Source organism: Thermobia domestica, chromosome 7, assembly GCF_964235325.1.
Source record: "Thermobia domestica chromosome 7, izTheDome1.hap1.1, whole genome shotgun sequence".
Classification (NCBI taxonomy): domain Eukaryota; kingdom Metazoa; phylum Arthropoda; class Insecta; order Zygentoma; family Lepismatidae; genus Thermobia; species Thermobia domestica.
In genome coordinates this window covers 222,944,200-222,959,127 of record NC_137460.1, presented here as the reverse complement: position 1 = coordinate 222,959,127, position 14,928 = coordinate 222,944,200, and the positions used below count along the sequence as shown (strand labels likewise).

The 14,928-nt window shown below is 36.0% G+C and overlaps 1 protein-coding gene across 1 annotated transcript; it reads left to right on the top strand.

Moving 5' to 3' along the window:
• The first annotated feature begins 5,911 nt into the window (after nt 1–5,911).
• LOC145689572 (uncharacterized) lies at nt 5,912–13,615 on the top strand. Its single transcript, XM_081763751.1, has 3 exons — nt 5,912–6,145; nt 10,860–11,351; nt 13,532–13,615. Exons 1-3 carry the CDS (start codon nt 5,969–5,971, stop codon nt 13,613–13,615), a joined length of 753 nt encoding a protein of 250 aa, XP_081619877.1. The 5' UTR covers nt 5,912–5,968.
• Nucleotides 13,616–14,928: the final 1,313 nt, after the last annotated feature.

Here is a 14,928-nt window from a genome sequence, read left to right as displayed (position 1 = left end):
TCAGGATTGATAATATTTGGAACAAGAGTGCCGTATGGAGCTATCGAGAAATGCAACATGAAAGGTGGACGGCAACATTTCAGTGGCTCCTAAGAAATTCTTTTATGCTAGTCGATTTCCGAAAGGTAGGACCTGCACTCCTGCGGTGTACGCTCTAGTGCAGAGCAAGACACAAAGTTCATATGAAGAACTATTTCCTGTGGTGGTGCATCAGTACAGAATATTTGGTGATTATACCGACCCTGTAATTGTGGTTATGTATTTCTCGATAGAGGCAATGCAGGCTGTAAAGGCAACTCTTGGAAATGCAACTCGTGCACATGGTTGCTTATTTCACTTGAGCTCAGTCAGCGGGGGCGAAGGTGCATTAGATCCAATATGAACTAGTTTCTAACATTGTAATACTACTTGTTTGCTTTTACTTGAATACATCTTACCTGGAATTACTCTTCTTCCATTTCCATCGTTCACTATTAACTGTTACAAATATTTCTTATTTTCATGCTTTTTTGTTCTTTACTAGACACATGTTCTGTTATATTACTAGTACCTTCCAAATATTATGAATTGCAAATTATTTAGAAAGGACGACACTTCCTCATGTTTTCTTGAAAATAGGTCATTTGTATATGATAATGATGACATTATGTCTTGGGAGTTTATAAGGGGGCTACGCGATCTTCAGAAATCTGATGGGCTACATTTGGGAAATGAAGCACATCAAGGGTATGTGCAGTTCCAGAAGCAAATGAAAGTTTGTTTGGCTGTCTAAGTATTCAGTGATTCAATGGCTGATACGCTGTCGTTGTGCATGGAAATGAGAATAAAAGAATTTGAAAATGTCGCTCCAAGTTTAAATTCAAGAAAAGTTAGATAGGCATGGGGGAAGAAAGCAATGCATCTTTCAAATTTGAATGAGATTTATTCTTTACATGAAGCAGATAATTACCTGGTATCTCTTCGAGTATCCACCACAGGACCTCTCTTGATTGAATCAGACTCTGAAACAGGTTTCTTGGGATTCTGTGTGTGTATTAAGAGAGCATTATTTACATATGAATCGCTTGTTTCGTCGCAAACACCGCTCTTAAAGTTTTTGCCCTTACACAAAATGTCTAAGGATCATATTTGATTTTTAAGCTACATAACGTCGAAATGACGTTTGAACAACAACCCTATACCATTACAGTTTGTGGGTGTTTACAGGAAATTACTTGTGCGTGAACAGTTCTAACAAATGGGTAGAGAAAATTGTCATTGGAAATCATCCAGATTTTGCATTGTTCTGGCGTCGTAGTAGAAGTCATTAAGTGTCGTCATTAAAAGCATTAAACTTGTCAGCCCGCTCAGAAACTCTCAGATATCAATGGAACGGAACAAGTGAATATCGAAGATGCTGATACTTAAGATCATACATATTATTTCAGTTGTTCCAATTTGTCAGAATATTCAGAATAGGTTATTGTTTATCTTGTTCGCTCTACAGTACGCTCCTTGCTTAAATCTCTCCGATGACACGCGTATTACAATGTCTAGAGAAATCAGACGTTGCTTATAACACCGGATTTATTGACGTGAAAACTAAAGGTTACTTAACAAGACCTACTGATGACGTGGAAAAGATAGTGAAGGCTGTCGAAAAAGTGTTCAGGAATAGCTCGGCAAATAATCAAGGGAAGAAACCGAAAACATCTATTTTACGCTAACATATCCGTTGTGAAATAGTATTTTCCTGGACAGTTACTACTTAAAAGCCTAGAACAGCATATGTTCCATCAAAATCCCATAGATAATCATTTAGTGCTGTTGATCAAGGCTGTGACGCATAAATATGTTATTTGGTATTATAGTTTTGCAACGAAATTTACAAACAGAACAAAAGATAAGGGCAACATTTCACAAAGCATATATTGTTTAAAGGATAGAAAAGTGTATTCTACAGGAGAGAGAATTAGAGGTGATAGTACAGAGATGAATAATTTATAAATTTACTATCCATATAGGATAAACGTAACAATGTTAAGGAAAGCTCCAGCTCCAGTAGTCTCTTTTAGTCTAGCATTAGCTAAGAGAGTCTGTAGGAAAATATAATCATTGCTCGAGTACATATAATACATATGCATAGAGTTGTAAAGTCAATAGATTAAACATTTAATATACATATTTAATACCGTATGTAATTTTCCGAGTCGTTTCATGTTGGTCCACATTTTCTAGTCCGGTTGCAGCAGCTGATAGTTCTGAAAGCTGGTACTTTCAACCTATGTATAGTATCTTTTTATTAACTCGTCATATTCGTTGTAAAGTTCCCTCAATAGTTATTGAGGTGAATGCAACAATGGTTTATCCCCAAAAAATACGAAAATGAGATCATGATGCCATCTGTTGTCATTAGAGGTGAATTATCAGTCCATCAGGAAAGTTGCACCACTCACCTCATAACATTATTTTATGAAGCACAAACTTCTTCCCTGAAACGAATGCCCGTCTTGTTTGAGTGCAAAACTGGTCCAACCCCAGTAAGCCAAACGCGAGCTAGCTTTAGCGTCACGAGTAACAACAAAAATGGGGGACACGAACAATGCGAATGCTTCTGTAAGTAGTGAAATAGACGAAAATAAGTTGAAAACTATTGCAAATCATGGACGAAAACGAACTACAAGTGTTAACAAGTGGACGGGAAATATTACGAAGAAATACAGGGAAAGAATACATAGACAGGGCAAAGAAGAAAGTGGAAGAATGTGAGCAAGGTCTGCCGTGTAGTTGCGAAGGGAAGGGAAGTATTATGACTCGTTTGCTGCAGAATAACGTGAAGTAGTATTTTAGAAAAATTTTGGACCAGTTTTGGAAGCTCCGTGATTTTGCATTGCAAAATGCATTTATTGCTGGGTGCGTTAAAGTGTCCGATGTGAAGACAATGAATGAATGAATTATTAAAGAGAGAATGCGGACGTAACCAGCAAAGCTACATGTTCCCGTCACCATAACCTTGGCTGCCCCAACATGGACTGCAACAATAATACGCTAAAATGGAAATACGAATAGATAAAAATAATCGCTGCTAATGAGTAATCAAAGAAAGGATAAAACAATAAATAATCGATAAAGCAATAACAATCTATAAAAAAGAGTAGAAAAAATAAAGTGTTACCAGCTAGAAGTACATTATGTAAATATTCAAACGGCTCAGAGAACGTGAGCAGCATCTATGGAGTGAATAATACCAAGTACCTGTCCCGCAACACTAATATCATTCCGAAAACACGAGCAAAGGTACAGGGCAGTCCATTACGTTCTCTGAAATCTGTTATTCCACTGAGTAGTCGGCACATTCTTCTTAAATGTCCTGAATACTCAGTCTTCGCAATACGGACGGTTCAGACCACGAAACAAATAATTATGTATCAGGTAAGAGTGTCCGATGAGCAGACGCGCCAGGAGCTCTTCATCACAACGACTAACACGAGAAGTGGTACACCACTTTCCAAGGATTGGCTTAATCTCATGGAGTTTATTCCCAATTTATTGATCCTAACCCGCTTGCCAGTGAGAGCGCATCAAGGTTGCAAATAGTTCTGAAGATCGGAGCAAAGCTATTCTCCAAGGCAACCCCAGCCAGGGTTGAAATAAAACTTTCAAGAAATTTATAAATATAGTGAAGCCAGAGGCAAATACTCCATCTAGACTACTATTTCTCGTAAATTGGTCGCCCCAGATGTGCACCACACACTTCTGATAGTTGTCAACACAGCTTGATGAAACACCTGGAGATGTTAAATGTATTGAAGTGCTTTCAAAAGTTGGTAACGTTGTTAAAGCGATATAATCATTGGCGCAATAAATTGACAGAAATGTGCTAGAAGACTTTGTTAGCTTCTGTCAAGAAACAATGGAATTCTTTGGTCTACGCTCTGGAAAGACTATGCGAAGTTAGTTTTAAAAAAACATTTAGTCGCTGAACAGAATCCAAAAAAATAGGGTGTTCGGTTTTATTTATAGGAAGTCGAAATCACCTGCATTTCTGAATAGCTAATGTTCTGAACTTTCATATTTGGCATGATACTCCTCTGAAAGCGGCGGCAGCTTTCAGGAGGTAATGCCACCACCATGTTACCCACCAAAGATCGTGGATAACATGCATTGATAAGAACGAATTTCATGGATTATGCATTCATATATGCAATGCACACGTGTCACATGACGTTGTGATGCATCTACAGACAAAAGGGGTTCCTAAGAATACAAGAACTGTTCTTCGAGGTGTAATAAAAGTTCTTCAAAAATCTAAAACATTATCAGACACTACATAATGGTTTGAAGTTGTATGTCGGTTATTTTATATCGGTAAAATGAATGAGGAATGTGTTCAAGCAAAAGAAGTGCTACAAAAAATTGGTGTTGGTGAAACTACATATTCTTTTGATAACATATGGCACGTACTACTGCGAGAAAATTCTTCATTCTATCACTACTTTGTAACTGTAGAAGAAAGAGTTTTGAAAGGTTTTAAAATAAAAGATTTACCTGGACTAGAAGAAAACGTACTCTTTCCTGATAAGGCTGGATATATTTTTGTAATTTTTACGACACATCTACCATTTTTGAGTTGCATAATTTTATCGTTGAAAACTGCAACAATGAAGCAAAAACGAAGCACCAATGCTTTGGTTGAAGGTTACTTCAATTACATAGAAAGCCTGGGCGAGTGATTAGGATGTTATGGAAAAGTATTGAGGGATAAACAAAACTGTAATACCTGACAATTGGAAAACAAAGGTGAAGATATGGCGGAAGAAATGTCGTTTAAAAGAGGACGCAAGGAACGAAAGAGAAAACAGTTATCTGAGAATGTATCACAGAGCAAGGCAACAGTACACGTTTGTTTCATCCTGTTGAATAGGACCGGCAAAAAAAAAAAAGTACCTGTAATTATTAAACAAAGTATATGCACTTCAAGTTCAACTGAAAATCAATTAACCAGTTCAAAAGAAATTATAAGAATTACAGGTAACGAAAATTGTGCTTTCCGATGTGTTATTTATCTTGCTTCTGGTTGAGAAGATCGCCATTCAATAGTGAGGGCAAATGTTACTCATTATATGAAGGAAAAACAGAGAAAAACTTTCCAGCTATGCTTTACGAAGTTTAAGCTTCGAAGAGCATATTTCTTCTACAAAACGGGACAGAACATAGGCAACTGAAGCTGAATTCTCTGTTGTCAAAGGAGTTTAAGTAAATGTGGGTAAGTTTTTTACAATCTAAAAACTTGAAAAATGTAATGAAAAAGGTTTCAAAACCATTCAATTAGCGACTTTGTTAGAAGGCACTGTGCCATGCTCTGTACTCACCGAAGCTATCGTCGATAGATTATCACCTTTTACATTCCGTTGTCAATCATCTCATGGGAATCTTTCACAGCCCTGGCATTAATATCCATTTCTAACTAAGGATCGCGTGTTTTACAACCGGAGACACGTTCGTAAAAGGTGCTGCATACCGAGATTACTTTGAGAACTAATGATGAAGGTATGCTGGGGTTGTATCTTTGTCGTACGTCTTTATTTCTGACAGTGACAGTTTTGAGTTTAACGTCCCTTTCAGCAGCGAGGCTATATGAGACGTGGACCTACTGATAACGTGTAATCCGAACAATATGAGCTCCCGCCGGGAATCGAACCCTGGTCTCCCACGACAAAGGCGAGTACGCTAACCGCTTAGCCACGAAAGAGCTTTGGTGGCTTTGTATTTACATAAATTTGAAACGTTATAGTGACTGTAGAGACGTTTTCAGACTAGTTGTCTTACATTCAATGTTAACACAATTACGAATAGTCATGTTTCCAATGTTTATAGACTGAAATAGTGGTGACGTCATTTCCTCTCCGTTACGATGGTGATCGCCATTTTGTTTTCTATACAAACGTGAGTGTGAAGTGAAGGTGTTGTGTTGCTTTGCGTAAGAAAAATGGGTGTAAAATTATTTAGAATTTTTAAATACTTGGAGGACGAAGTAAAGTTGGTAGAAAAAGGCGAAAATGCTCTTGAATCAAATCACGTGTCTTCCGTTATGTATGATGGTGAATTTAAATATTTAAGAGGCAGAGTGGAGGCAAGCATGAAGAACAAAACATATGAAGTAGAGGTAAGTTTGTATCCGTTATTTGTTAATATAAATGCTTTGATATATTGCACAGAAGTGGAGCAAACCTTATATAAACATTCTGCTGATTTGTCTGTATCATGTAATATTACAATTGTGTGTTCTGATCGAATCACGTTTGCTCATTATTTTGCCATAGTAATTTTACGTTTACATCTAAGAATTTTATGTTGGTTAGAGATTATCGAAAAGAATTTTAGGATATTGCTTGTTGCATTTCTGCTCAATTACATTGTACGTAGGCCTACATATGTCATGCATGCATGAGAACCACTTGAAAAAAACTGAACGTCCCTCCCTTTGTGTAAAATATCTTAGTGCATGCCCGCTAACAGGTATAGATTTATAGTATGCCTCTGCAAGCTGATATGCCATAAAAATGGTCACTCCTGCATAAATCGTACCTACCTGTACAAAGTGGACACTACAAAAGAGCTATAGATTTGTTGTTGATTCTTGAGGCATTGACGTGTACCTATAGTTCACATTTCAATGTTTTCCCCATCAGGAATCAAACCCAAAGCTTACAAGGGCATTACTGCTGTATCGCCGGACCAAACGAAAATCGATACATATATATATCATTGATTTTCTCCGCGAAAATACTAATGTTCACTTGGTAGTGAATATTATTCGAAGTACAGTGCGGACGTATGGCATAAAAACTAGTGCACAAAACACTTTGTGCTAAGTGACCACTAAAAAGTACGAATGCTATCTAACGTAGCGCAGCAGGGGGGCCGGAAAGACAGAGAGGGGGTGTCCGTAGGGAGCGCGCGTCAGCGGCGGTGAGTATACGCATAAACGAGAATAGTGGAAAAACTCTTTATATATCATAAAATGCATGGCTTATGTGATACATGGATTTGAGAGGTAGTATTAAATCCCATCAACAAAAACTACCAAAATGTTCCTCTTTGGTTAATGTTCCTCTCCTTTCTGTAGTTTCAGTTTGTTTCTACACTTAAGACAAACTGTTCGCCTGTTTAGTACACCATGCCTTTCACACAATTTCAACAACGAACACTCCTTATTTTTGTATAGCTCGATAAAACTCAAACATAATACGTGACAGTCTTGCCATTTATGCAGCATTTCCACATTGCCTTTCCCATAAATCATAAGTGTACCTCTGCCAAACAGCCCTTTCCACCTCCAATTATAGCACCACTTACAACATCAAAAACAACTAACAACAAGTATTTTCTTAACTTCAGTTATTCCCCTCACCTGACTTTCACTCACTATTACAAAATAAATAAATAAATAAATGCCCCAAATTCATCTGGTGAATTTTCTAAAATAGATACGGCGTTACAGCAGTTAACCGTTCACGAGGGAGATTTTCATGTATCCCGGTTCAGGACAGGGAAAAAGTGATGCTTGCGTGGAAATGCGTGAATTGGGAGCAGGCACGTTAGCGATGATGAGTATGCGCATAAACTTAGATTCGTTTAACAAACATTCCTGCGAAAAAGGAACAGCCTTTGTAGGTATTCAATAGCACCTAGCTTTGCATCGATTCCATGCTTGCATTCAATGCCTGGTTACATATGTACTATTGCATTGTAATAAAGTGATCATTTTAATACTTTATCCATGTTAAAACATGAGTTACTCTCTTTCACTCTTATTTTCTTATGCACCACTTTTCCTATTTGAAGCAATTTTGTGTAGATTTTATGAAATTTTATGTGTGAAAGAAGTGGACTCCGCGCTCTTAATATACACCCACATGATAATAAAAAAAAGCGTATTCCATAACCGATTAGATGCTATAGAATTTGTTTAAGGAATTGAAAGGAATCGTTTCTTTTATTAAAAATAAGAGAGTAGTAATTTTTGTGTCTGTTAAGTTGCACTGAGGAAAATAATCTCTTAATTAGTAACTTTCTGACACCGTATGTACTCTTCAGTCATCATCTCAAGTCATCTCAAGATAACATCTCCCTGGACTTTACTAGATCTTTTCCAATAAATGATTGAAAGTTCACCCAATCTGTGTGGGTTAAAATTTACTATTTCTTTGTATTCATCTATTGTGTAGAAACAATGTGCGGATAATAAGTTCTTAAATCTTGTTTAAGGTTATAATGTATTTTCTATGCTTAAGTAAATTACTAATTTCATAATTGCTTTATGACATAATATATATGACCAGTGGCGTAACTGCAATGGAGCGAGTGAAACAGTTGCTCCAGGGCATACCGTAAAGGAGCGAAAATAAAGAAGGAAAACTGTTCCTTAAGCAAAGAACGTTTGAAACCATTTCAAGAGGTACGCTATGACTATTAGCAGTTAATTGGTAACAGCCGATACCAGGGACGGATCCCGAAATTTTTGAGAGGACACAAGTCTGAAAAACATACTTGAGATGTTTCTCGATATTTGGTTCGCAAACTGAAAATTTGAACTGCAGTGCTTCATAATACGTATTTCTCTCCACCCTCCTGGAGGCGGCATTGAGAAAAGCTGTGTTGTTTAACACGAGACAATCCAGGATTACTATGAACTGGAAACGCATGCATTATCTGCAACAAGTGGAGAACACACTCAGGATCTTCCTTTTGAGAGAAATTTTAAAATTTTATTTTTCACAATGTTTGAACAAGCGCTTCATTAGGGACTAATTTATATATTTTACTCCTCATGGATGGGCGTGTGAGTACCGCGCCCCCTTTCTGAATCCCCACTGGGCGATACATGGACAATCGTCATTGCAATGTTTGTCTAGCTATCTGCCTACTGAAACTTTTGCATAATGAGTAATCGCAATCAGTGCGCCGCAACCCTCCCGGGAACAAAACGAAAATTGGGCCTGTTTGAAACGTAGTTGACACTTATAAAACTATCCTGTACATCCTACTTATATTAAGAATTATGAGCAATGATATCATTCTACCTAGTTAAAGTATAAAAGTAGAAGCAAAAAAAAAAAAAAATCACTTTCCGTCTCAACTACCCTGGTTAAAATAATAAATAAACCTGTGTACTAAGGTAATCATTCCTAATTAAATATAATTCACACTTTTAACAAAACATATAAAAGAATTTTTCGCACGCTTTCCTCCTTAACTCAGTATGAAATGAGCATAGTTCATATTAAATATGTAATGATAACTTAGGTAAAAAAATAAGTAAAATTTTTAGGCTTCTTAATAAAAATAAGTTTGTACACTGATCGTATATATATATATATATTTATTGTTACACAGTTATGCCTCGAAGTCCTAAGCCCGACTCAAATTATGGGGCGAGACGCCCGCGCTTTTCAAATTGTGTGTGCAGCAAGGGAAAGAGAGAAAGGGAGAACTGAGTCAGGTGAGGCTTTAATTGTATTAGCAATCTGATGCCTCATTGACACCAACCCACACGCATGTAATAGTGGTATGACCCTGGCTTTGATTTACTCAAATCACAGTGCCGGGTCGCGGATGCAAATTTAGTTAGTACCACGCAAGCGATAAGTACATGAAAAACATTATGTATTTGGAGCTATGCGTGAAATAAAAATGTAAATGTAAAATAGATACTTCAACTCCGGCGTGATGGGGGAAAATCATAGAAGTCTTGGCCACTACTAGAAGTCTTGGCCACTATTGAGCATGCGCGTGAAGAAGCTTCTCCAAGCTCGTCAAGGCTCGTGACGTAGCTCTAGAGCGACGTCAGAACTGGCAGAAATGCGTGGGACGAAGTCGCCTTTATAAGCGAGGCCTGTCGCCCAGCTCGTTTGATTCTTCGCCCTGCAGTCATCTAGTGTGTTTCGCTCCTTTGACCCGGACGCTCGTCGTAAAATCAGGTATGTGATTATTTTTCTAAGTCCCCCCTCGATTCGGGATGAGCACCCTGAGATTGTTTAGTGATAAATATGAAGTTTAATTCCAACATGAAACCAAATTCCCTTTTCAAGAATTAACACTTTTCCTTTTGGGCCAATGCAAGTTGCGAGTACGGATTATCAAATTCACTATTTTCAATAAATCGCGGCTTAGCATGAAAACCTTTAGCTCCCATTTGGTAATGAAGGGGTTGTGCCCATAAATGTGATATAGTAATAAGTTCAAGTTGTAATCTCAAGTAACCGATTTGTAAGATTCTTTTGTATTTTCATTTTTATTTTTTTTTATTCTTATAAATAAACCGTACAATGAAATGGCCTCTTTAATTTAGTCAAGCTATCCCTCCCTATCTAGATTCAGCTCACAGTCTTCATATGTTACCTGGGTTTCGATTTCCAGTACAAGCTCTACCTCTGAATTACGAGTCTCCCCCCACTATTGAGACTTTTAGTGCACTTTCTCATCATCTTCGAACCAGTAAGCCAAAGACGTTTCAATACTGAGGCTTAAAGGGAGTTGGACTCAGAACCAACTTTGTCATACTGGGTGGAGAGTAGAGGAGTGATCTCAAATACGATTTCACGAAAGAAAGTGTTTACAAGTATAATGCCAACCTCAGAAAACAACATAATATATAACATCAACTGAAATGCGTGGGACAGGGGGCGGTATGAGTAAATCGATGATCGGTCCCGATCCAGGGCGCAGTAAAACTAGTTACGCCACTGCATATGCTGGTAATAAGTTATGATTTTAATTTAGTCAGTTGTATTAATGACTTACGGAGAAAGACTGTTAGCTGCTGTAGTTCTTACCTTTTTAAAATTAGACTCCAATTATTATTATTATTATTATAGGTTACCTTAGATGCTGATGGCGAAATAATATCTTCGAAGTGCCAATGTCCGCGTGGTATTCTCCGTTGCCACCATGTTGCGGCACTTCTACTGTATGCAACGAAGAATATTTCTTCAACAGACAAGAATTGCGTATGGAATAAAAGAAAGGCTCAATCACGTAATGTTTTCACAGCAGAAGACATGTTTCCGGTTTCAGGTGAATATAGAGCTTCTTCACGGACTGTGAATGAAACGGACATTAATTTTCTGCGAGAGAAGCTAGCCTCATACGATGAAATTATTGGTTATACGTGGTTTTTAGCTCCAGAACCCAATGAGGAAAATCTTCGGTCCATTCCTGTAATGGGTGACATTTTATTTTCCGAAGCTTATGTCAAAGCAGAAGATAAAAGAATGCACTTGGTCAATGCTTCGAAAGTGACCCGAGAGCATATTATCAACATATTACGGATGACAGTAGGCCAAGCAGCAAATCCTTTATGGTTTATAGTAAGAAATCATAGGCTCACAGCAAATAAATTCGGGCCCGTAATAAGAACCTGGTTTCCTCCATCTCTCTTTAAAAGTCTCAGCGGGGAATATGACGTTATAGCACGGCCAACAAGAGATGGTCTCTGACGTTTCTTAACACATGCGGTGGGACATTGCAGCCCCTACTTTGATACCAGTGTTACCAACCACGATCACTCTGTCTTATACCATTAATTAAATTGCCACTACAGTTGCACCGAAAAAAAAAAACCTTGACACGCGAGTAGTGGCAATGTCACTGCGAGCTGTCAGAGACGTTCTCTTACTGGACGCACTATAGTGGAATCAAAGCAGTGCAGTGGAGAAGAGATCACGAACAACAAGCCATTCGACAGTTTTCAGAGGAAACGGGTTACATTGTTCTCTTAACAGGCGTTTGGCTTCATGAGTTGGGTCTTCTCGCGGCTTCTTGTGATGGATTAGTAATAGAAGAAGGTGCAGCCGTAGAAGTTAAATGCCCATTTTCATTTCGAAATTCACCATCTTTAAAAGAAGAACTGAAGACCCCAAAATACGTAATTTATTATAACGAAAATGGCGATGTTGTGTGGAATGTTGAACATGATATTAACCACCAAATTCAGGGACAAATGTTTATTTGCAATTTGACAAAATGCTTCCTTATTATATGGTCTCCTACTGACAAAAAAGTATGTCTAGCATTCCGCGATGAAAGTTGGCAAAGTAATTTGGATGTTCTAATTAACTTTTACATAAATCATTACGTGCCATACTTAACAGAAAGCGCAGAATGACTGTGAAGTTGTGTAATAAAATCGAAGAGAGTAACACTGAGAGTAGCTCTGAGACGGTCGTTAAAACCTCTATGGGACGACACGTACGATATTTTTAAAATTTGTAAATTTCTGTTATTACATTCATTTTTGTTTCATATATTTAGAGGTTCGACATTGGGTAGCTCATTCACTAAGTAGAAAGAACATGCTATCAAAGAAGTATAAAATGGTCTGATTTTTGTAAATACATGGAAAGAAAAAGATGTATTTGTCAAATTTTTCACACATTAATTCATGTTTTCCATATTTTTGTCTTTTCTGCTATAAATTTTTGTGTCGTTTGTTGTCCATTCGTTCTTTCATTATTATGACAGGAAAAATATTGTAAATAGAATAAGGCTATGGTGTTACTAACTTAGCTATTTTTTTTCATATATTTAGAAATTCGACATTGGGTAGTTCATTTACTAAGTAGAAAGAACATGTTATCAAAGAAGTATAAAATGGTCTAATTTTTGTAAATACATGGAAAGAAAAAGGGAAATTTTCCGCACTTTAATAAATTTATTTGTTCATTTTTTAGTATTTCTGTTTTTTCTGCTATAGACTTTATTCCCTTGTTATCAATGCTTTGCTTTCAGTAGTATGACACGAGAAAATATTCTAAATAGAATAAGGCTTGATCAGAGATTTTTGTTTTCATGTTGTTCAAATATTGTACCGGTTACGATTTTACTGAAGGTTTCCTAGCAGTTACTGAATATTTCTGAATCGAAGGAAAGTTTTTTTCTTCTCGCAAATTTTTGCTAAAAATATGGAGTCATTCTGCTTTCGCGATATATGTGGAATTTATCTTTAGTGATGAGAACGCGAGCTTCCATTAACCTCTAACTCGCCTAAATTCTGAAAATGTACCCACTATTTACAGTAGATTCTTAAATCATTTGTTTAAAAAGGGGGGTCGTTTTGATTCCGAAGTATATGTCATTTGAATATTAATCCAATACAATCTTGAGCTTCACCGTGAACTGAATGGCACCCTCTTGTTTTATGCGTTCATACTCAAACACGGCGGAAGAAATTGATTTTTCGTTAAACATTTTCTGGTAATTGTGGAACACTTCAAATAAAACATAAAAAAAAAAAAAAATTGACAAGCATCTCCACCATATAGGATTATGAGATTGTTTCTAATTTTAGATTTTAATTTGGGGGTATATTGCGAGATATACAATAATTAAATTTTATAAATTAAAATTAATATAGTTTGTTTTGAATGACTTTGTGTTTGTTAAGGAATTGTTTTATCCATTTGGAAAGCCTAGCGCAAATAGATTTTTTTTTTGGAAACATACCTGCTAAGTTTTTATGAGGTTTAATTTTTTAACTTCATGCTTTTAGTTACTGCTTAGTTTTGACCCTGATATAGGTTTTGTTGGTGGTGAACTATTACCTCGGAAACAGAGATTTTTACTAGTTGTATAGTGGTTATTCTGAACACTCACGGTTTCGGCGGTGTTGAACTTAAAAAGAGTATAAAACTTTTTTTATGTAGATGAAGACGATAGACAGATTTTATAACGACTTATCAAAATGATAGTCGTAAACCTGGTTCGTTTGCTGAAATAAAAATTCGAAGTGGTAGTAATTCTTTGGCATAAAAATATTAGCTTCGATATTTAAATACCATTAATCTCACCTTTTTAATAAAAATGACAACGTCTATAAACGGTGCTAAACTGGTTTATTATTTGATATAACTTATAGTATCCTTTTCTTAAAACTGTTAAGTACACAAACTCACTGACTAGGTAACCATAAAACATGTCCATATCAACAACTATCCCATAATAATAATCTTACATATATTAAAAACATTCTTCTTTTGTTAATATGAAATGAACATTCTACTAAGTATAGTGCATATGTATGAGTACTTTCTGCCCAAGGTACAGGTAAATATTACTCAAACCAAAGTATTTTGTTATATAAAAAATGTCGCTCGACAAAGGGACTGAATATAAAAGTCATGAGTAGGCTTGGCTTTTATCTTCAAGAACCACTGGTCCGTTTACATTAGTGTTCTTATATTACATATATCCATCATATTTTGATCGCACCTTGTATATCTATTCATTACATTTCACGTATACATATACATATATATAAATACATTCATAACAAATCTTTCATTTCATCAATATTTATCTTTAATTACATTAATTATATTTATTTCATTATTATCCACTATATTATTAATATATTTCCTTATTAAAATATCGTCGCTTATTTAATTAATCGTCGCAGGGTGCGATTTCAAAAATGTAAAGGACAAACGTGGGTTACAAATAATATTAATCTTTACGGGCGCATTAAATAACAAATAAGTCAGATGTTGCATTTAAAGGTATACATCGTAGCACTAAGATGTTATAATAAAGAAGAATATTATTCAAGGTAGTCGTTGAATAATTAGTTTTATAGAATAGATCTTCTTCTTAACATAATCTTTGACAATTAAGTTTTCAACACAAATCAATCTAATATAAATAATCTTTGCTTTTAATTAATTATAAATCGAATTATGATTCTTCACATTAACAAGAAAGAATAAAAATCATTTGAAAATTAATTTTCCAGTCTACCTAAAACTCTACTTAAGCATTTCAAGTATTTTTAAGAATCGTTTTCATTATTGATATTAACACATAAACTTTAAAATGAAAATTCACAAGAATCTATAACTGATATGGTTTTAACCTAATTTCATTGACGGTAATCATGTTACATTCGTACTT